General features: G+C 45.9%; 1 protein-coding gene across 3 annotated transcripts; it reads left to right on the forward strand.

Moving 5' to 3' along the window:
* Positions 1 to 542: 542 nt before the first annotated feature.
* brpf1 (bromodomain and PHD finger containing, 1) lies at positions 543 to 13,935 on the forward strand. 3 transcript variants are annotated; one of them, XM_024384950.2, is made up of 16 exons: positions 543 to 876; positions 2,182 to 2,954; positions 5,072 to 5,261; positions 5,538 to 5,825; positions 6,298 to 6,815; positions 6,916 to 7,156; positions 7,472 to 7,603; positions 7,741 to 7,869; positions 7,956 to 8,349; positions 8,495 to 8,803; positions 8,986 to 9,255; positions 9,400 to 9,547; positions 9,687 to 9,820; positions 11,325 to 11,440; positions 11,613 to 11,767; positions 13,256 to 13,935. In XM_024384950.2, the coding sequence occupies exons 2-16, from the start codon at positions 2,227 to 2,229 to the stop codon at positions 13,437 to 13,439; spliced, it is 3,936 nt and encodes a 1,311-aa protein (XP_024240718.1). In that variant the 5' UTR covers positions 543 to 876; positions 2,182 to 2,226; the 3' UTR covers positions 13,440 to 13,935. The 3 variants fall into 3 exon arrangements, with proteins under 3 accessions (XP_024240718.1, XP_024240719.1, XP_024240720.1); XM_024384951.2 differs by having other exon boundaries at positions 11,328 to 11,440; XM_024384952.2 differs by having other exon boundaries at positions 6,916 to 7,114.
* The last annotated feature ends 8,738 nt before the right edge of the window (positions 13,936 to 22,673 follow it).

Here is a 22,673-nt window from a genome sequence, read left to right on the forward strand (position 1 = left end):
TTGATCTACATTACTACTGTATAAATGTGAAATTAATGTAATCACAATAGATGATTTGCATTAAGCCTATAATAAACAGACATAGCCTATAGTGAACAATGAAAATCTACATTTGACTGTAGAACTATATATATTTTGTCTTCCTTTGCCAGGCTATATGAAAATGTGTGCATACTGATCAAATAATCAATTTCAAACCTACGGTGCACATGTAACTCTGATCCGTTTTCATATTCAAATTTATGGCGGAAACCCTCCATATATGATTTACGTTTGCACATTGGCAGATTCGCAAGTAACATAAAGAAAAAACAATGATCTTAGAAGTTTTCATAAAATCGAATGCAGCGTATTTTATCCGTATGTTTTTCGTCTTTGGACATTCCATTCTTTATAGTGCATATTTATCCAGATGTATATTAAAAGGTGTGAAACTGATAGTTAGATTCGCCACACAGAAAAATAACAACAAAAGGAACCAAATTACATTTAACGATGAAAACGTGACGCCACTTCCCTAGGTTTCCATTGGTTTCAAAAGTACACCTTCCTCAAACACCAAAGAATGGTACACATCGAAATTAGGGCCTTATTTCGACAAATACACCATAAAACAAATCCTTTTCTATTTGACGAAAGTGCCCACACGCGCCTATGCCGTACAGCAGTGGCTGCCCCTTTTGTTCGCTGGAGTTCCTGAATTATTCCTATCACAATGAAATTACTAGGATATTGTGTTGTCGTGTAAACCATTTACCCCACATTTCTTGTGATAATATAGTATTTTATATGATTAATACATCGATCTGCAATCGTCCCATTTACTGAGCTGGAGTGAGAAATTTTGCAGCACGCAAGCTTGAGGAGCCCTGAGTAGTAAGTGTTTATTAATTCAGAGCTACATTGACTATGTATTCGTGGTGTCTAGAGAGAAATAGGCTTACATTTGTAAGGTGTTTTATGATTTTTTTTTAAACGCAATGTATTTGTGCTTTGATGTATGTTACAATTTGCTTTTCGAATAGTTTCTTATCCTATGTAGGTAGCGAGATAAGACCCAGGATTCTGAGTGCTACATTATCATAATTATGATATATTTATCTTTCCCTGTTAGTAAATGTAATTCCCCTAGAACCACATTGATGACTAAGGAAATGGTTTTGCTTTAGTTACATTAATAGGTTGCAATCAGGTAACACAGAGTGTTATTTTGTAGTGGCTTGGTTGATCAGGGTGAGGTCTAAACATTGTGGAGGGAAACATTGTATCAAGCTGATACATCATTTGAGCAGTTACATTGTATTACCTCGGGTTGTCACCTGTAAGAATGGTTACAATGTTTCTCAGGCTTCTATAGATACAAATGTATCATTTTTTTTTTGCCAACTAGCAACACTAGTTGCAATCTAGTGGATATAGCTTTCTGGTTGCATTTGCAAGCTATAGTAAATTGCTACACATTTCCTTGGATCTTTGAGCACGTGAATAGAATTAACATAAGATTACGCTATCCAAATGAATACAGGGGCTAAACATTCGATCGATCAAGAGTCAAAGAGTCATTCAAATGATTTATTATCTTATACATTGATTAGCTTGCCAGAGTTTTATCTGGTACTTCTGGTGAATATGTTTATTCAATGACAGTGGAGGCTATCGGCAGGTGTTAGAAGTCTACTTTATGATTTATATGAAGGACCTGGTCGAATCAACCTTTGAATTGATCTGTTATCTGTAATCCAACATTCCAAACGTGTAACTTATCTCGGCTGTTAAATCGATCCGGTTACTGGCTATCTAGCTAGCTTTTTGTGTCTTCAGTTTAAGATTTTAATCATTCTTTTATTACTTGTAACAGTAAGTAAACAGTATTGCATGTAAAATTTAATTTGCATTGATTTAGCTAGCACGAAAAATTGTCAGATGCACCTGTCGTTGCCATGGTAAAGTTGACAGCTATCCCGCCACGTGCCTGCTGTTTGCAGGGGTTTGTTTCCCTGAAATCAGCAAGACAACATGGAATAGCTTTCAGGATTCCAAAGGGCTAAAGGCAATGGACACAACTGTGATGTTTTCAACATAGACTGACTTTTATTTTGACATAATACCCATCTGCATGTATGTGTTTCAATAATGTTGGCGTGAGAGATGCCAACACCCTCCCCCTCCCCTCTGTCTTAGATGTAAGCTTGAACAGCTCCTGTCCCAGCAGTGGCCATCGGCACAATGGGGCTGGACTTTGACGTGAAGACTTTCTGCCACAACCTCCGAGCCACCAAGCCCCCTTACGAGTGCCCAGTGGAGACCTGTCGCAAGGTCTACAAGAGCTACAGCGGCATTGAGTACCACCTCTACCATTACGACCATGACAACCCCACGCCTGCACAGGGCATGCCCCAGAAGAAGAGGAAGGGGCGCCCCCCTCGCATGTCCCTGGTGGGGACCGGGGACGGGGAGGGAGGGCTGGGAAAGGGAGGTGGGCCAGGGCAGGCAGGGAACACCCCTGGGAGTCCTAATCAGTCAGAGCACTCCCACTCCCCAGGCAGGGAGACGATGACCTATGCCCAGGCCCAGCGCATGGTGGAGCTGGAGATCCATGGACACATCCACCGCATCAGCATTTTTGAGAACATTGACGTGGTATCGGAGGATGACAGTGAGGCCGAGGACCCTCCATCCTCGGGCGGAGGTGGGGGAGGGTTGTGTAATGGGGGCGACAGCGGGGGAGGAGGGAGTGAGGTGGGGGGCAAGGACAGACCAGACACCCCTGCTGCTAATGGGGGGAAGGCAACACCTAAGTCCGGGAAGCACAAGAGTAAAGAGAAGAAGAAGGAGGGATCGTCACACCACCACAGCGCTTCCTCTGGCCCAGCAGTCAAGCTGCCTGAGGTGGTGTACAGAGAGCTTGACCAGGAGAGGCCCGACGCACCCACACGACAGTCATCTTATTACAGGTCAGTCACAGTACCGCACGACCCTCATCCTACTACAGGTCAGTCACAGTACCGCACGACCCTCATCCTACTACAGGTCAGTCACAGTACCGCACGACCCTCATCCTACTACAGGTCAGTCATAGTACCACACAACCATTCTACTACAGGTCAGTCATAGTACCACACAACCATTCTACTACAGGTCAGTCATAGTACCACACAACCATCATTCTACTACAGGTCAGTCATAGTACCACACAACCATTCTACTACAGGTCAGTCATAGTACCACACAACCATCATTCTACTACAGGTCAGTCATAGTACCACACAACCATCATCCTACTACAGGTCAGTCATAGTACCACACAACCATCATCCTACTACAGGTCAGTCATAGTACCACACAACCATCATTCTACTACAGGTCAGTCATAGTACCACACAACCATTCTACTACAGGTCAGTCATAGTACCACACAACCATTCTACTACAGGTCAGTCATAGTACCACACAACCATTCTACTACAGGTCAGTCATAGTACCACACAACCATTCTACTACAGGTCAGTCATAGTACCACACAACCATCATTCTACTACAGGTCAGTCATAGTACCACACAACCATCATTCTACTACAGGTCAGTCATAGTACCCACACAACCATCATTCTACTACAGGTCAGTCATAGTACCACACAACCATCATTCTACTACAGGTCAGTCATAGTACCACACAACCATCATTCTACTACAGGTCAGTCATAGTACCACACAACCATCATTCTACTACAGGTCAGTCATAGTACCACACAACCATCATCCTACTACAGGTCAGTCATAGTACCACACAACCATCATTCTACTACAGGTCAGTCATAGTACCACACAACCATTCTACTACAGGTCAGTCATAGTACCACACAACCATCATTCTACTACAGGTCAGTCATAGTACCACACAACCATCATTCTACTACAGGTCAGTCATAGTACCCACACAACCATCATTCTACTACAGGTCAGTCATATTACCACACGACCCTCATCCTAATACAGGTCAGTCATAGTACCACACAACCATTCTACTACAGGTCAGTCATAGTACCACACAACCATCATTCTACTACAGGTCAGTCATAGTACCACACAACCATCATCCTACTACAGGTCAGTCATAGTACCACACAACCATCATTCTACTACAGGTCAGTCATAGTACCCACACAACCATTCTACTCCAGATCAGTCATAGTACCACACAATCATTCTACTACAGGTCAGTCATAGTACCACACAACCATCATCCTACTACAGGTCAGTCATAGTACCACACAACCATCATTCTACTACAGGTCAGTCATAGTACCACACAACCATTCTACTCCAGATCAGTCATAGTACCACACAATCATTCTACTACAGGTCAGTCATAGTACCACACAACCATTCTACTACAGGTCAGTCATAGTACCACACAATCATTCTACTACAGGTCAGTCATAGTACCACACAACCATCATCCTACTACAGGTCAGTCATAGTACCACACAACCATCATTCTACTACAGGTCAGTCATAGTACCACACAACCATTCTACTACAGGTCAGTCATAGTACCACACAACCATCATCCTACTACAGGTCAGTCATAGTACCACACAACCATTCTACTACAGGTCAGTCATAGTACCACACAACCATCCTACTACAGGTCAGTCATAGTACCACACAACCATTCTACTACAGGTCAGTCATAGTACCACACAACCATCCTACTACAGGTCAGTCATAGTACCACACAACCATCATCATACTACAGGTCAGTCATAGTACCACACAACCATCATTCTACTACAGGTCAGTCATAGTACCACACAACCATCATTCTACTACAGGTCAGTCAGTCCTCTGTAGTTTAGTTGGTAGAGCATGGCTCTTGCAACGCCAGGATAGTGGGTTCAATTCCTGGGACCACCCATACGCAAACAATGCATGACTAAGTCTCTTTGGATAAAAGTGTCTGCTAAATAGCATATATTATCATGTTATAGTCAGTCACAGTACCCTGCCTCAGCTGATGGTATTGAAGGTCTAAATATCCATACTCTGTCATTCCATTCCTCTCCCTCAGGTACATAGATAAGTCGGTGGAGGAGTTGGATGAAGAGGTGGAATATGACATTGATGAGGAGGACTATATCTGGCTGGACATCATGAATGACAAGCGGCGTAGTGACGGGGTGACGCCCATCCCCCAGGAGGTGTTTGAGTATCTCATGGACCGGCTGGAGAAGGAGTCCTACTTCGAGAGCCACAACAAGGTGACACGCTCTCTCTCTCTCTCTCGCTCGGCCTGGCTCGCTCGGCCTGGCTCTGAGTGACAGATTTTGTGTCATTACAGCTTTTTTCCACCTTCTTTCCAGACATGATGTTGACTTGCTTTATCTGTCACCTTCTGTTGGGTGTGTGGTGTACTGTATTGAGTGAGCAGTAGGATGTAAAATGACGTTAGCCGTGTGAGTCTGTTCCACTAAATAGTTATCCCTTTACTTACCCTCTTGTCCATTTTCTACTCCACCTTTCCCCTCCTCGCTTAGACGGACCCCAGCGCCCTGATCGACGAGGACGCCGTCTGCTGCATCTGTAACGACGGCGAGTGTCAGAACAGCAACGTGATCCTGTTCTGTGACATGTGTAACCTGGCCGTGCACCAGGAGTGTTACGGCGTGCCCTACATCCCTGAGGGCCAGTGGCTGTGTCGCCGCTGCCTGCAGTCCCCCAGCCGCGCCGTCGACTGTGCCCTCTGCCCCAACAAGGGTGGGGCCTTTAAACAGACGGACGATGCACGCTGGGCACACGTGGTGTGTGCCCTCTGGATCCCCGAGGTGAGAGTGTGTGTGTGAAGGTAGAAGTGTGTGTGTGTGAAGGTAGAAGTGTGTGTGCGTGAGGGTAGGAGTGTGCGTGAGGGTAGGAGTGTGCGTGAGGGTAGGAGTGTGCGTGAGGGTAGGAGTGTGCGTGAGGGTAGGAGTGTGCGTGAGGGTAGGAGTGTGCGTGAGGGTAGGTGTGTGTGTGTGAAAGGGTAGGTGTGAGGGTGTGTGTGGGAGGGTAGGTGTGTGTGGGTGGGAGGGTATGAGTGTGTGTGTGTGTGTGAGGGTAGGGGTGTGTGTGTGTGAGGGTAGGGGTGTGTGTGTGAGGTTAGGTGTGTGTGTGTGAGGGTAGGGGGTGTGTGCATGCTGTGCTTGAATGTATTGACAAAGTTTTGATGCTGTGCATGTCTCTAGTCTGTCCTGTTGACAGTCCTGTTGCAATGAATGTGAATCTCCTCATCCCTTCCTCCCTCTCCTTATCTCTCCCCAGGTGTGTTTTGCCAACACAGTCTTCCTGGAGCCCATTGACAGCATCGAGCACATCCCCCCGGCGCGCTGGAAGCTCACCTGCTACATCTGCAAGCAGCGCGGCTCAGGGGCCTGCATTCAGTGCCACAAGGCCAACTGCTATACAGCCTTCCACGTGACCTGTGCCCAGCAGGCCGGCCTCTACATGAAGATGGAGCCCGTCAGGGAGACCGGCGCCAATGGCACCTCATTCAGCGTCCGCAAGACCGCCTACTGCGACATCCACACCCCGCCCGGTTTAGCACGCCCACTCGGAGGGGTGGGAGGGGCTAGCATGGGCTCCTCCCACAGTGAAGGCGAGCTGGAAGAGGACGATGAGCCCAGTATAGGTCACGATGACGACACCAAGGGCTGGAGCTCAGAGCGGGCAAAGAGGGCCAAGGCCAAGTCCAGACTGAAGATGAAGAGAGCCAGGAAGATACTGGCTGAGAAGAGGAACGCTGCGCCTGTGGTGTCTGTGCCCTGTATACCCCCACACAGGTACTCACTCACACATACTCACTGCAGACACAAAGGCATATAGATTCAGACCTCACATACTCTCCCAGTCCTACCATCTTCCCTATGTGTTCCTCCCCAGGCTCAGTAAGATCACCAGTAACCTGACAGTGCCCAGGAAGAGTCAGTTTATGCAGCGACTGCACAGTTATTGGACCCTGAAGAGGCAGAGCCGGAATGGTGTCCCTCTGCTGCGCCGGCTCCAGACCCACCTGCAGTCACAGCGCAACACGGAGCAGCTACAGCCGCAGCCGCAGGCGCCACAGTCGCAGGTTACCACGGTAACCACCACACAGTCTCTGTCTGGTGTTGTTATCACAGCGGTAGGGAGAATACTACTAGAAGCTCTGCATGTGTTTGGAATGAAGTGTGCCGGCTTTTCAGAGACAGAAGGAAAGAGGGAGTGGAGTGTGTGCTCTATTTATGTAAATGCTAAGGTTGCATTGTCTCAGGCGATTGCTTTGTTTGATTCTGCTGTGATGTAGTGGGTGTGGTGCTGCGTCCTGATTTAACTATGTAGGCTTACTGGTGTGTAACACTGCCAAACTAACCAGTTTGTGTGCGTTTATTTTGTGTGTGTGTCTTTGTGTGTGTTATATTGCCAATCTAACGTTTGTGTGTGTGTGTTGGGGCCCCAGAGGGACAGTGAGGAGAATAACTTGGCTCTGAAGGAGCAGTTGAAGGCATGGCAGAGACTGAGACATGACCTGGAGAGGGCCAGACTACTGGTGGAGCTCATCCGCAAGAGAGAGAAACTCAAGAGGGAGACAGTGAGACACACACACACTCCTCACATCCTTACTTCATGCACACTTTTGTATATTGGCACATGAACACACACTTGACATCTGGCAGTTTGCACAGTGAGCAGGTGTGCTTACACATGTTGATCTGTCTGTGTGTTCAGATCAAGGTGCAGCAGATGGCGCTAGAGATGCAGCTGACTCCCTTCCTGGTCCTGCTGAGGAACACACTGGAACAGCTACAGGACAGAGACACCAGCAACTTCTTCACTGAGCCTGTCCCCCTGGCCGAGGTAACTCACACACACTCTGACACCCCTTTGTGTTATCTCACACATACTGTGGCTGGTGGGGTTTAACCCCTAACCTCTCTCCTCAGGTGCCAGACTACCTGGACCACATCGAGAGGCCCATGGACTTCCAGACCATGTGGAACCTACTAGAGGCTCACCGCTACCTCAGCTTTGAAGCCTTTGAGGCAGACTTCGGCCTCATCGTCAACAATTGCCTCAAATACAACGCCAAGGACACAGTGTTCTACCGCGCTGCTCTGCGCCTCCGGGAGATGGGTGGGGCTGTGATCAGGACTGCCCGCAGACAGGCAGAGCGAATCGGCTTGGACTATGACACAGGTATGCACCTCCCTCGAGAGCCCAGCCCGGACAGCCAACGTGACAGAGAGAGGGACAGGGACCAGGAACGAGAGAGGGACAGGGACCAGGAACGAGAGAGGGACGGAGACGGAGACAGGCCGCTCTCTTCCAATGAGGATGGTGAGTGGCTTAGAGTCCTGTATTATCACAATGTTCTACTCCCGCCTTCTCCTTTTCTTACAGTTGTACTCTTCCACTTAAGTTATTATGTTGCTGTATAGCCGTGTGGGATTCTGTAGTTGTTAAATTTCTCTCTGTCCCTTAGACCTGCTCTTACCAGAGAACCGGCGGAGGCTGCCATTGGAGGAGCAGCTGTGTTTCCTTCAGGCGCGCTTTGATGAGGTCAGCTCAGGGAAGCACAGCATTGGTCGGTCGCGGCGTGCCAAAGCCCTGAGGAAAGAAATGACGGTCATCAAGAGGAAACTTGCCCACCAGAGAGAGGGAGGCTCGGGCATGGGGGGCAGGGACTCAGGGGGCGGGGGGGACAGGGGACCATCCCTCCCCCATCACCCCTCATCCACGGGACGCCACGACGAGGGGGAAGAGAGCAGCAGTCAGGAGATCAGTGGCAAGGGTGAGACTGAGGGGATATCTAAACTAAGCTCAGTGTACACGCTCCAGAATTCATTTACAAATTGATCTCCCATAGGCCTAGCCATACTTATCATGTATAACTCTCATTATGTTAGATTTATGAAATAACATTTTCAGTCTCTGTCTCCCTGCTTCTCCCTCCTCCTTTCTCTCTCTCTGCAGATTTAAGTGCATCGTCCTCGGCTCTAGCTCCAGAGGTGGGACGTCGTACCTCTGTCCTCTTCTCCAAGAAGAACCCCAAAATGGCCGGACCCCCCAAGAGGCCGGGCCGTCCCCCTAAGAACAGAGACGCTGGACACGGAGGGGCAGGGGTGAGCCCCAGTCCAATAGGTCCCCCTCAGCTGGCCCTCTTGTCTCCCCCTCGGCAGAGGAAGAGACCCCACAGCAGCTCCAGCTCCGAGAGCGACAGTGATATCGACAACCTCCTCCCGAGTAAGACACACACGCACAATCAAACCAATCACATACACAATCACACTAGGTCTGTAACTACATTGTCATTACTCTAATCTTTCAACAGTTACGACTCTCTAAGGTCAGTCTAGTAACTGTAACGGTTATGACGGTATCTCCTAGGCCTGCCCACTAACGGTTTTGGCGGGGCCAACCAGCCGGTGACTGAGAGTTTTCGGGTGTACAGGAACGAGAGGAGCCTTCCTCGATCCAGCTCTGACTCTGAATCCACCAGCAGCAGCAGCAGTAGTGCTGCCTCTGACAGAACCAGGTAATTATAGACACACACTGTGGTATTTACACACAGCCACATAGTCAAACACAACTGCCCTGTCTATGATGCACACATTTGGTTTAGGATGAATGAATGACTCTCTTTTTGTCTTTCTCTCTCGCCCTCTTTCTCGCAGTACCACTCCGTCTAAGCAGGGCCGGGGGAAGCAGTCGTTCTCTCGTTCAGCCTTCCAGGAGGACAGCAGTGAGGAGACATCAGGGACAGAAAACGACTCCTACTCTGTGGGAGGGTCACGCAGTGTCTCACACTGTGAGTGCCACACATACATGCATAGGCATGCATGCACTTATCTGTCTTCGTCAATCTCATCTATCGTGCCACCTCTACCTCTCGTTTTCCCAAAGTGTGTGTGTTTAGGAGGTATACACAGTGCCTTTGGAAAGTATTCAGACCCCCTGACTTTTTCCACATTTTGTTAGGTCTTATTCTAAAATTGTAAATCGTTTTTTTCCCCTCATCAAGCTACACACAATAACCCATAATGACAAAGCAAAAACAGGAATTGAAAACTGAACTATCACATTTTTATAAGTATTCAGACCCTTTACTCAGTACTTTGCTGCAATCTTGGCACACCTGTATTTGGGGAGTTTCTCCCACTCTTCTCTGCAGATCCTCTCAAACTCTGTCAGGTTGGATGTGGAGTGTCGCTGCGCAGCTATTTTCAGGTCTCTCCAGAGATGTTCGATCGGGTTCAAGTCCGGGCTTTGGCTGGGCCTTTCAAGGACATTCAGAGACTTGTCCCGAAGCCACTCCTGCGTTGCCTTGGCTGTGTGCTTAGGGTCATCGTCTTGTCATCGCTCCAGTCTGAGGTCCTGAGCACTTTGGGACAGCATGATGCTGCCACCACCATGCTTCACCATAGGGATGATGTCAGGTTTCCTCCAGAAGTGACGCTTGGCATTCAGGCCAAAGAGTTCAATCTTAGTTTCATCAAACCAGAGAATCTTGTTTCTCATGGTTTGAGAGTTCTTTAGGTGCCTTTTGGCAAACTCCAAGTGGGCTGTCATGTGTCTTTTACTGAGGAGTGACTTCCGTCTGGCCACTCTACCATAAAGGGAGGACTGGTGGAGTGCTGCAGAGATGGTTGTCCTTCTGAACGTTTCTCCAATCTCCTCAGAGGAACTGAGCTCTGTCAGAGTGACCATCGGGTTCTTGGTCACCTCCCTGACCAAGGCCCTTCTCTCCCGATTGCTCAGTTTGGCCGGGCGACCAACTCTAGGAAGAGTCTTGGTGGTTCCAAGCTTTTTCCATTTAAGAATGATGCAGGCCACTGTGTTCTTGGGGACCTTCAATGCTTCAGAAATGTTTTGGTACCCTTCCCCAGATATGTTCCTTCGACACAATCCTGTCTCGGAGCTCTAAGGACAATTCCTTCAACCTCCTGGCTTGGTTTTTGCTCTGCCGTGCACTGTCAACTGTGGGACCTTATATAGACAGATGTGTGCCTTTCCAAATCATCAAGTTGTATAAATCTCAGCGATGAATCAATGGAAACAGGATGAACCTGAGTTACATTTCCAGTCTCATAGCAAAGGGTCTGAATACTTATGTAAATAAGGTATTTCAGTTTTATTTTGGTATAAATTAGCAAAAAATGTCTAAACCTGTTTTCGATTTGTCATAATGGGGTATTGTGTGTAGATTTTCGAATAAGGCTAATGTAACTAAATGTGGGAAAGGTTAGGGGGTCTGGATAGTTTCCGAACACACTGTATGTGTGTGATTGTGATGTATTGGGTGTTTCTCTCAGTAGGGTGGGGCCGGGGCCGATCAGGTTGTAGGACGCCATCAGATGACTACTCTTCCCTTGATGCTCTGGACCTGGTGTGGGCCAAGTGTAGAGGCTACCCTTCATACCCTGCTTTGGTAATCCAGCCATGGATTGGACACACACACATACACACACACATTAGGATAAACTACAGTTGAAATTTCCATTCGGCCACAAGTTGCTAGTATCTCATACCAACCAATACCATAAAACTATTGCATTTACTTGTCCTTTACCCTCCCTCTAACCCTTCCCCTCCCCCTGTAGATCATAGATCCTAAAATGCCCAGTGAGGGGGTATTCCACAGAGGGGTTCCTATCCCCGTGCCCCCTCTGGATGTCCTGAAGCTGGGGGAGCAGATGACCCAAGAGGCCCGGGAACACCTCTTCCTGGTACTCTTTTTCGACAACAAGAGAACCTGGTCAGTACACTGTCTGTCTCTCTCTCAGTCCTCTGTGTTTGTCTTTCTCTGCCCCTCGCTCTCTCTTCTTTCCTCCCTCTCTCTCTTCTCTCTGTCTTTGTTCTCACTCATTATCCCCCTTCTCTTTCCCATGTGAACCTCTATCCCTCTCTCACACTAGTGTTGTTTTGAAGGCTTCTCCTTCTCTTTCCCATGTGAACCTCTATCCCTCTCTCACACTAGTGTTGTTTTGAAGGCTTCTCCTTCTCTTTCCCATGTGAACCTCTATCCCTCTCTCACACTAGTGTTGTTTTGAAGGCTTCTCCTTCTCTTTCCCATGTGAACCTCTATCCCTCTCTCACACTAGTGTTGTTTTGAAGGCTTCTCCTTCTCTTTCCCATGTGAACCTCTATCCCTCTCTCACGCTAGTGTTGTTTTGAAGGCTTCTCCTTCTCTTTCCCATGTGAACCTCTATCCCTCTCTCACACTAGTGTTGTTTTGAAGGCTTCTCCTTCTCTTTCCCATGTGAACCTCTATCCCTCTCTCACAGTAGTGGAGGTGTTGTTTTGAAGGCTTCTCCTTCTCTTTCCCATGTGAACCTCTATCCCTCTCTCACGCTAGTGTTGTTTTGAAGGCTTCTCCTTCTCTTTCCCATGTGAACCTCTATCCCTCTCTCACGCTAGTGTTGTTTTGAAGGCTTCTCCTTCTCTTTCCCATGTGAACCTCTATCCCTCTCTCACACTAGTGTTGTTTTGAAGGCTTCTCCTTCTCTTTCCCATGTGAACCTCTATCCCTCTCTCACACTAGTGTTGTTTTGAAGGCTTCTCCTTCTCTTTCCCATGTGAACCTCTATCCCTCTCTCACACTAGTGTTGTTTTGAAGGCTTCTCCTTCTCTTTCCCATGTGAACCTCTATCCCTCTCTCACACTAGTGTTGTTTTGAAGGCTTCTCCTTCTCTTTCCCATGTGAACCTCTATCCCTCTCTCACAGTAGTGGAGGTGTTGTTTTGAAGGCTTCTGCTTCTATATCCCAGTGGAGGCAGCGGAGAACCCAGAATCAGAGTGTAGCAGCAAACTTCATTCTGTCGTCAACAATGTGCAGCTCAGCAGCATTAAATAATTTCAAAAGGCTGTCTGCACGTAGTACAAGAGCAAAGGATGGGGGTTTTTACATAGAAATGCAAGAAAGCAACAAAAAAAATCCATCTCCCGCTAGCAGAAGTGGGTCAGGAGTGATTGAAGAGGACGCTTTGAGAGAGAACAAAGAGAGAGAAAAGACACTTTGTTTTAGGTCACAACACATAAAACAACTCACAGCAGCCAGTGCTGCACTGTGGGTGGATAATAATTACCTGTGAGAAAGTGTTTCTAACCCTGTGTGTGTGTGTGTGTGTGTGTGTGTGTGTGTCTGTCTCTGTGTGTGTCTGTCTCTGTGTGTGTCTGTCTCTGTGTGTGTCTGTCTCTGTGTGTGTCTGTCTCTGTGTGTGTCTGTCTCTGTGTCTGTCTGAAGGCAGTGGCTGCCGCGTTCTAAGCTGGTTCCTCTGGGGGTGGACCGGGAGCTGGACAAGGAGAAGATGCTGGAGGGAAGGAAGTCCAACATCCGCAAGTCAGTGCAGGTGGCCTACCACCGCGCCATGCAGCATCGCAACAAGGTCCAGGGAGACCCCAGCAGCGACACCAGCGACAGCGACTGAGCACTCGCACACATATGCACACTCACACAGATATGCCCAACACACACAGATATGCCCAACACACACACACGTCTTTGCTGGCCTCCCCAGGTATTGATAGGGTATTGGTTTCAGATCTGTGGGTTTTGATCTACCCTGTGGCCTTGGAGAGCCTAGCACCCAGCACACAGAACAATATGCCAGTAATGCCTATTGGAAAGCACATGCAACACTCTCTTTCCAACACACACACGTTGTTGGCACACACAGTGGTATTTAATCTGAGATGTAAAATATGTATCTAAGAGAATTGAAACAAAGGTATTAAGAAAAAATGATATTCCCAGAATCATGATTCTGATATGAGTGTTTACCAGCGACTGAAGAACATGGGCTGCAGAAGGTCGCATCACACAGATATATGCACACACACACACACGCATATATACAGTTGAAGTCGGAAGTTTACATACACTTAGGTTGGAGTCATTAAAATTTGTTTTTTCAACCACTCCACACATTTCTTGTTAAAAACTATCATTTTGGCAAGTCGGTTAGGACATATACTGTGTGCATGACACAAGTCATTTTACCAACAATTGTTTACAGACAGATTATTTCACTTATAATTCACTGTACCACAATTCCAGTGGGTCAGAAGTTTACATACACTAAGTTGACTGTGCCTTTAAATAGCTTGTAAAATTACAGAAAATGATGTCATGGCTTCTGATAGGCTAATTGACATCAAGTGTCAATTGGAGGTGTATCTGTGGATGTATTTCAAGGCCTACCTTCAAACTCTGTGCCTCTTTGCTTGACATCATGGGAAAATCAAAAGAAATCAGCCAAGACCTCAGAAAAAAATGGTAGAACTCCACAAGTCTGGTTCGTCCTTGGGAGAAATTTCCAAACACCTGAAGATACCACATTCATCTGTACAAACAATAGTACGCAAGTATAAACACCATGGGACCATGCAGCCGTCATACCGCTCAAGAAGGAGACGAGTTCTGTCTCCTAGAGATTAACGTACTTTGGTGCGAAAAGTGCAAATAAATCCCAGAATAACAGCAAAGGACCTTGTGAAAATGCTGGAGGAAACAGATACAAAAGTATCTATATCCACTGTAAAACAAGTCCTATATTGACATAACCTGAAAGGCCGCTCAGCAAGGAAGAAGCCCCTGCTCTAAAACGTCACAACAAAAGCCAGACTACAGTTTGCAACTGCACATGGGGACAAAGATCGAACTTTTTGGAGAAATGTCCTCTGTTCTGATTAAACAAAAATAGAACTGTTTGGCCATAATGACCATTATGTTTGGAGGATAAAGGGGGACGCTTGCAAGCCGAAGAACACCATCCCAACCGTGAAGCACGGGAGGTGGCAGCATCATGTTGTGGGGGTGCTTTGCTGCAGGAGGGACTGGTGCACTTCACAAAATAGATGGCTCATTGAGGTGGGAAAATCATGTGGATATATTGAAGCAGCATCTCAAGACATCAGTCAGGAAGTTACAGCTTGCTTGCAAATGGGACTTCCAAATGGACAATGACCCCAAGCATACTTCCAAAGTTGTGGCAAAATGGCTTAAGGACAACAAAGTCAAGGTATTGGAGTGGCCATCACAAAGCCCTGACCTCAATCCTATAGAAAGTTTGTGAGCAGAACTGAAAAAGCGTGTGTTCTGAACAAGGAGGCCTATAAACCTGACTCAGTTACACCAGTTCTGTCAGGAGGAATGGGCCAAAATTCTCCCAACTTATTGTGGCAAGCTTGAGGAAGGCTACCCTAAATGTTTGAACCAAGTTAAGCAATTTAAAGGCAATGCTACCAAATACTAATTGAGTGTATGTAAACTTCTGACCCACTGAGAATGTGATGAAATAAATAAAAGCTGAAATAAATAATTCTCTCTACTATTATTCTGACATTTCACATTCTTAAAATACAGTGGGGATCCTAACTGATCTAAGACAGGGAATTTTTTACTAGGATTAAATGTCAGGAGTTGTGAAAAACTGAGTTTAAATGTACTTGGCTAAAGTGTATGTAAACTTCCGACTTCAACTGTACATTCAAATAGGGCAATGCATGTGCACACACACGCATCCACACACCCTTTGGTGTGCACTTATGGTTCCACAGTATCACTGGTCCAACACCCTCTATACACCACTCCCTCTGCCCGCCCCCTCGGATCCCCGTGTCCAATCACGGCTAAGTGGAGTACGGGGTTGGCCGGCATGGCCAATCGACTGTAAGCAAAGCAGCTTCCTCTGTTATTTATTCCGTCTCCCAAGGACCTCCAGTCTTCTTCTCTCTACTAGTCTGACGGACCGTCTACACAACATTGCATTGTGCAGTCGTTTCCTCTACTCTTCCGTATGTGTTTATTTTGTTTCTTTAGTTTACGTCTCTTTTTGTTCTTGTCTGTTTGTACTATTCTGGCCACTGGCGAATAATGAAGACTAATGTAAATGTGATAAGAAACACACGCCAGTCTCACTGTTCTAGTCTCGGGCCAATGGCTTTAGAACTTTTTATATATACAGATTACATAAAATAGAAGTTTAATAAAATAATTGAGTTTTGTACACCTTGGTCCTGTTCAGCTCTCTTTTGCCTGTGTTTGTGCATGTGTGTTTGTCTGTGTATGTGTGTGTACAACATTGCTGCCTTTCCTTGTTAAATTCAAAGGTTCTCTCGTTCAAAATATTTTTGCATATATGATATCTAATCACATTGAAATACATGAGTACATACAGCAGGGCCTGGACTTGTTGCGCAACCTTCATTAACCAGTTGTAAGAAGGAAGTTATGTGGAATACCCCTGTGTGTTTTAAGGAAGCCCTGTTCTGCCTTTCAACCAGGATGAATCATGAGTGAGTGTATTTAGTTACCACGGTAACTGGGAGAAAAGACTCAATATCGATATAACTTTATCTATATATTTCCCGTATATCTGACATTTTATCAGATATAAGGAGTAGACATGCTCCAGCTACGCATGTTCCTAATTTCATATGGAGCTAGGATATTCTCCGTAATGGGACAGTTTCTACATGCATACAATCAGTACCTCAGAAATCTCCTAGCCACCATATCAATCCAGGTAAATACAGTTGAAGTCGGAAGTTTGCATACACTTAGGTTGGAGTCATTAAAACTCGTTTTTCAACCACTCCACACATTTCTTGTTAACAAACTATTGTTTTGGCAAGTCGGTTAGGACATCTACTTTGTGCATGAAACAAGTAATTTTTCCAACAATTGTTTACAGACAGATTATTTAATTTATAATTCACTGTATCACAATTCCAGTGGGTCAGAAGTTTACATACACTATGTTGACTGTGCCTCTAAACAGCTTGGAAAATTCCAGAAAATTATGTCATGGCTTTACAAGCTACTGATAGGCTAATTGACATAATTTGAGTCAATTGGAGGTGTACCTGTGGATGTACACTGCTCAAAAAAATAAAGGGAACACTAAAATAACACATCCAAGATCTGAATGAATGAAATATTCTTATTAAATACTTTTTTCTTTACATATTTGAATGTGCTGACAACAAAATCACACAAAAATTATCAATGCAAATCAAATTTATCAACCCATGGAGGTCTGGATTTGGAGTCACACTCAAAATTAAAGTGGAAAACCACACTACAGGCTGATCCAACTTTGATGTAATGTCCTTAAAACAAGTCAAAATGAGGCTCAGTAGTGTGTGTGTGGCCTCCTCGTGCCTGTATGACCTCCCTACAACGCCTGGGCATGCTCCTGATGAGGTGGCGGATGGTCTCCTGAGGGATCTCCTCCCAGACCTGGACTAAAGCATCTGCCAACTCCTGGACAGTCTGTGGTGCAAAGTGGCGTTGGTGGATGGAGCGAGACATGATGTCCCAGATGTGCTCAATTGGATTCAGGTCTGAGGAACGGGCGGGCCAGTCCATAGCATCAATGCCTTCCTCTTGCAGGAACTGCTGACACACTCCAGCCACATGAGATCTAGCATTGTCTTGCATTAGGAGTAACACAGGGCCAACCGCACCAGCATATGGTCTCACAAGGGTCTGAGGATCTCATCTCGGTACCTAATGGCAGTCAGGCTACCTCTGGCGAGCACATGGAGGGCTGTGCGGCCCCCCAAAGAAATGCCACCCCACACCATGACTGACCCACCGTCAAACCGGTCATGCTGGAGGATGTTGCAAGCAGCAGAACGTTCTCCGCGGCATCTCCAGACTCTGTCACGTGCTCAGTGTGAACCTGCTTTCATCTGTGAAGAGCACAGGGCGCCAGTGGCGAATATGCCAATCTTGGTGTTCTCTGGCAAATGCCAAACGTCCTGCACGGTGTTGGGCTGTAAATACAATCCCCACCTGTGGACGTCGGGCCCTCATACCACCCTCATGGAGTCTGTTTCTGACCGTTTGAGCAGACACATGCACATTTGTGGCCTGCTGGAGGACATTTTGCAGGGCTCTGGCAGTGCTCCTCCTGCTCCTCCTTGCAAAAAGACGGAGGTAGCGGTCCTGCTGCTGGGTTGTTGCCCTCCTACGGCCTCCTCCACGTCTCCTGATGTACTGCCCTGTCTCCTGGTAGCGCCTCCATGCTCTGGACAATACGCTGACAGACACAGCAAACCTTCTTGCCACAGCTCGCATTGATGTGCCATCCTGGATGAGCTGCACTACCTGAGCCACTTGTGTGGGTTGTAGACTCCGTCTCATGCTACCACTAGAGTTAAAGCACCGCCAGCATTCAAAAGTGACCAAAACATCAGCCAGGAAGCATAGGAACTGAGAAGTGGTCTGTGGTCACCACCTGCAGAACCACTCCTTTATTGGGGGTGTCTTGCTAATTGCCTATCATTTCCACCTGTTGTCTATTCTATTTGCACAAGAGCATGTGAAATGTTTTGTCAATCAGTGTTGCTACCTAAGTGGACATTTTGATTTCACAGAAGTGTGATTGACTTGGAGTTACATTGTGTTGTTTAAGTGTTCCCTTTATTTTTTTGAGCAGTATATTTAAAGGCAATGCTACCAAATACTAATTGAGTGTATGTAAACTTCTGACCCACTGGGAATGTGATGAAATAAATAAAAGCTGAAATAAATAATTCTCTCTACTATTATTCTGACATTTCACATTCTTAAAATATAGTGGGGATCCTAGCTGATCTAAAATTGAGAATTTTTACGAGGATTAAAAAACTGAGTTTAAATGTATGTAAACTTCAGACTTCAACTGTATCTGGGCTGAGATACATTCAAGACATGCAACTGATGCGCATGGCACCCGTTTACATATTTATAGAATATTCAAACTCTGGAAAGGTATGTGTCAACATGCTGGCATATCTAAGCCTTTATACTTAGGCATGAACGAATCCACATATTTTCAGAAATGTATAATCTCTAGTCATTACCTGATCATTTATGTATCCGTTTTTTAAAAAATGCATAATTTCAATAGATATCCTTACATGATATTTAATTTTTAATATTCATCCTCGTATGTTAGATCTGAGCATATGTTTGCACAATATTCAGTAGTAGGTTAGAAGGCACGCAAAGGCCAACATCGTCATATTTAAACCACGTTGCTATTTCCAAAGCACATCTCTGCTATTTAAAAAAAAAATGCAGCACAGCAAGTCCAGAGCTCCTATCACAACATACGTTTTCTGTAAAGATGCACATTTAGACTTATCTTTGCTATAAGTGTTTTTTTTTCAATATATTGAACAAAAATATAAATGCAACATGCAATAGTTTCAATGATTTTACTGAGTTACAGTTCATATAAGGAAATAGTCAATTGAAATTAATTCATTAGGCCCTACCTAATCTTGAGATTTCACGACTGGGCATAGGCCCACCCACCTGGTGGTCGTTTTTCCCCACAAAAGGGCCTAATTACAGACAGAAATACTCCTCAGTTTCATCAGCCGTCCACATGGTTGCAGGTGGCTTATGGTAGAGAAATGAACACTCAATTCTCTGGCAACAGCTCTGGTGGACATTCCTGCAGTCAGCATTCCAATTGCACGCCCCCTCAAAACTTGAGACATCTTTGGCATTGTGTTTTGTGACAAAACTGCCCATTTTAGAGTGGCATTTTATTGTCCCCAGCACAAGGTGCCCCTGTGTAATGATCATGCTGTTTAATTAGCTTCTCGATATGCCACACCTGTCAGGTGGATGGATTATCTTGGCAAAGGAGAATTGCTCACTAACAAGGATGTAAACAAATTTGTGCACAACATTTGTGAGAAATAAGCTTTTTGTGCGTAATAAACATTTCTAGGATGTTTTATTTCAGCTCATGAAACATGGGACCAAAGCTACATGTTGCATTTAGTTCAGTATATTTAACAGAAAATAAAAATGGATGGATGAGATGGGTGCAGATTGGGTCATCATGTCAGTGGTGGTCCCTCACAGTCCAGACCCAACGTGGTGGTAGTGTCGGACTGTGATCCACTCCAAACTGTAAATGCATAAATCATTAATAATTTAACGTAATCATAACACAAGGTAGCTACTCTACCATCTTCATTCATGACGAGAAAACTATCTGGAACAAGCTAGCTAGCTAGCTAGCGAAGTTGCTAGCTAAGTTAGTTAGCTAACTGGTAGCCTAGCCAGCTAACAACAAAATTGCCTTCCTTAAAACGTTTAGGTGTATTTCGTATTACTGGTTAGTATACGCTAGCTAAGTTAGCTAGCGTATACTAACCAGTAATACAAAATACACCTAAATGTTTTAAAACGTTATCTGTCACCTTGAGGCTTGATAGGGGATAAAAAAATGTTTTGCCTGAAAGGAAGGCAATTTTGTTGTTAGCTGGCTAGGCTACCAGTTAGCTAGTTAGCCCCACTGGCTGCTGGCTAAATTAGCAAATTCTTTTGATTCTAGTTATTAAGGTAAATTAAACATCTCAAATTAGCTACTCAGTTTTGAGATAACTTATTTTAGGTATTTTCTGAACAGCTTCTCACTTCTTTATTTCCCCAGTTGAAATGGACCCTTTTTGCCCAGTGCATGCCTAACATACAGTACACTCCCCTGACCTCTTTCATTGTGTGTCTCTCTCTATCTGCCTGTCACTCACACACTGACGCACTGAGAGATGACAGGATGTCTAAACTAGGCCATTGGAGCTGGTACAACTGGTTAGAATTTCCTGTTAACACTAGGGATTCCTTCGCTCTAGGCCCACTATATCATGTCAGATTTACAGTCTTTCAAAACATTGTCCCTGTAAGACTTTCAGATTATCTTTTCGATAAGTAGGGATGGACTTGTAGCCACATGCAATGTATCACAGTAGAAATCACCAAGACTTGTCCTCCCATGCCCTGCATATTGTTTCTTATCAGCATGTGTGGGCATATGTGTGTCATATTTTCTTTACAAGTTAAAGATCCCCCAGCCACCCAGATCACCCACTCAACTCAACTTCACAGGTTAAAGAGCCCCCAACCACCCAGGTCACCCACTCAACTCAACTTCACTCACAGGTGAAAGATCCCCAGCCACCCAGGTCACCCACTCAACTCAACTTCACAGGTTAAATATTCCCAACCACCCAGGTCACCCACTCAACTCAACTTCACTCACAGGTGAAAGATCCCCAGCCACCCAGGTCACCCACTCAACTCAACTTCACAGGTTAAATATTCCCAACCACCCAGGTCACCCACTCAACTCAACTTCACTCACAGGTGAAAGATCCCCAGCCACCCAGGTCACCCACTCAACTCAACTTCACAGGTTAAATAGCCCCAGCCACCCAGGTCACCCACTCAACTCAACTTCACAGGTGAAAGATCCCCCAGCCACCCAGATCATCCACTCAACTCAACTTCACAGGTTAAAGATCACCCAGATCATCCACTCAACTCAACTTCACAGGTTAAAGATCACCCAGATCATTCACTCAACTCAACTTCACAGGTTAAAGATCCCCAGATCATCCACTCCACCCAGGTTAAAGATCACCCAGATCATTCACTCAACTCAACTTCACAGGTTAAAGATCCCCCAGCCACCCAGATCACCCACTCAACTCAACTTCACAGGTTAAAGATCCCCCAGCCACCCAGATCACCCACTCAACTCAACTTCACAGGTTAAAGATCCCCCAGCCACCCAGATCACCCACTCAACTCAACTTCACAGGTTAAAGATCCCCCAGCCACCCAGATCACCCACTCAACTCAACTTCACAGGTTAAATATCCCCAGCCACCCAGATCACCCACTCAACTTAACTTCCCTTAGTATTTCCATTCAGACTAAAGGCTCATAGATAACTAGACAGCCCACTTCTCTGAAGATCTCTGTTTTCTGCCCTAAACCCCCCACTCCTGTTTACAGTCATATGGAGGATGAGTGGGAGCTGGAAGAACTGATAGATATCACCCAGTAGTGAAAGGACAGATGACATGAGAGATAAGCTCAGGATGTCGACACTGAGGTTTTTCTTCATCTGACAGTTCATGAGTTCTTTGATCTGTCTATGCAAACATACACCCTGCTACCATTTCCACAACAGTTCTGTGTGTGTGTGTGTGTGTGTGTGTGTGTGTGTGTGTGTGTGTGTGTGTGTGTGTGTGTGTGTGTGCGGAAACCTTAGAACGTAAGCCTGTGATGCTATGTTGTAATGTTCTCTCACAGCAGTAATAGCCTATCCTGAAGTGAAACTCAAAGGGTTGGGTGTCTGAAAACACTCAAAAGTGTTTGTCTCCTAGCTGTTGGAACTTGGGTATGACGCTACAAGCTGGGCACACCTATAATTGGGAAGTTTCTTCCATTCTTCTCTGCAGATCCTCTTAAACTCTGTCAGGTTAGATGGGGAGCATCACTGCACAGTTATTTTCAGGTCACTCCAGAGATGTTAGATCGGGTTCAAGTCCAGGCTCTGGCTGGGTCACTCAAGGACATTCAGAGACTTGTCCTGAAGCCATACCTGCGTTGTCTTGGCTGTGTGCTTAGCGTCATTGTCCTATTTGGATGGTGAACCTTCGCCCAAGTCTGAGGTCCTGAGCGCTCTGGAGCAGGTTTTCCTCAAGGATCTCTCTGTACTTTGCTCCGTTCATCTTTCCTTCTATGCTGACTAGTCTCCCAGTCCCTGCCGCTGAAAAACATCCCCACAGCATGATGCTGCCACCACCATGCTTCACTGTAGCGGTGGTGTCAGGTTTCCTCCAGATGTGCCACTTGATATTCA

This window comes from Oncorhynchus tshawytscha, linkage group LG22, assembly GCF_018296145.1.
Source record: "Oncorhynchus tshawytscha isolate Ot180627B linkage group LG22, Otsh_v2.0, whole genome shotgun sequence".
Lineage (NCBI taxonomy): Eukaryota > Metazoa > Chordata > Actinopteri > Salmoniformes > Salmonidae > Oncorhynchus > Oncorhynchus tshawytscha.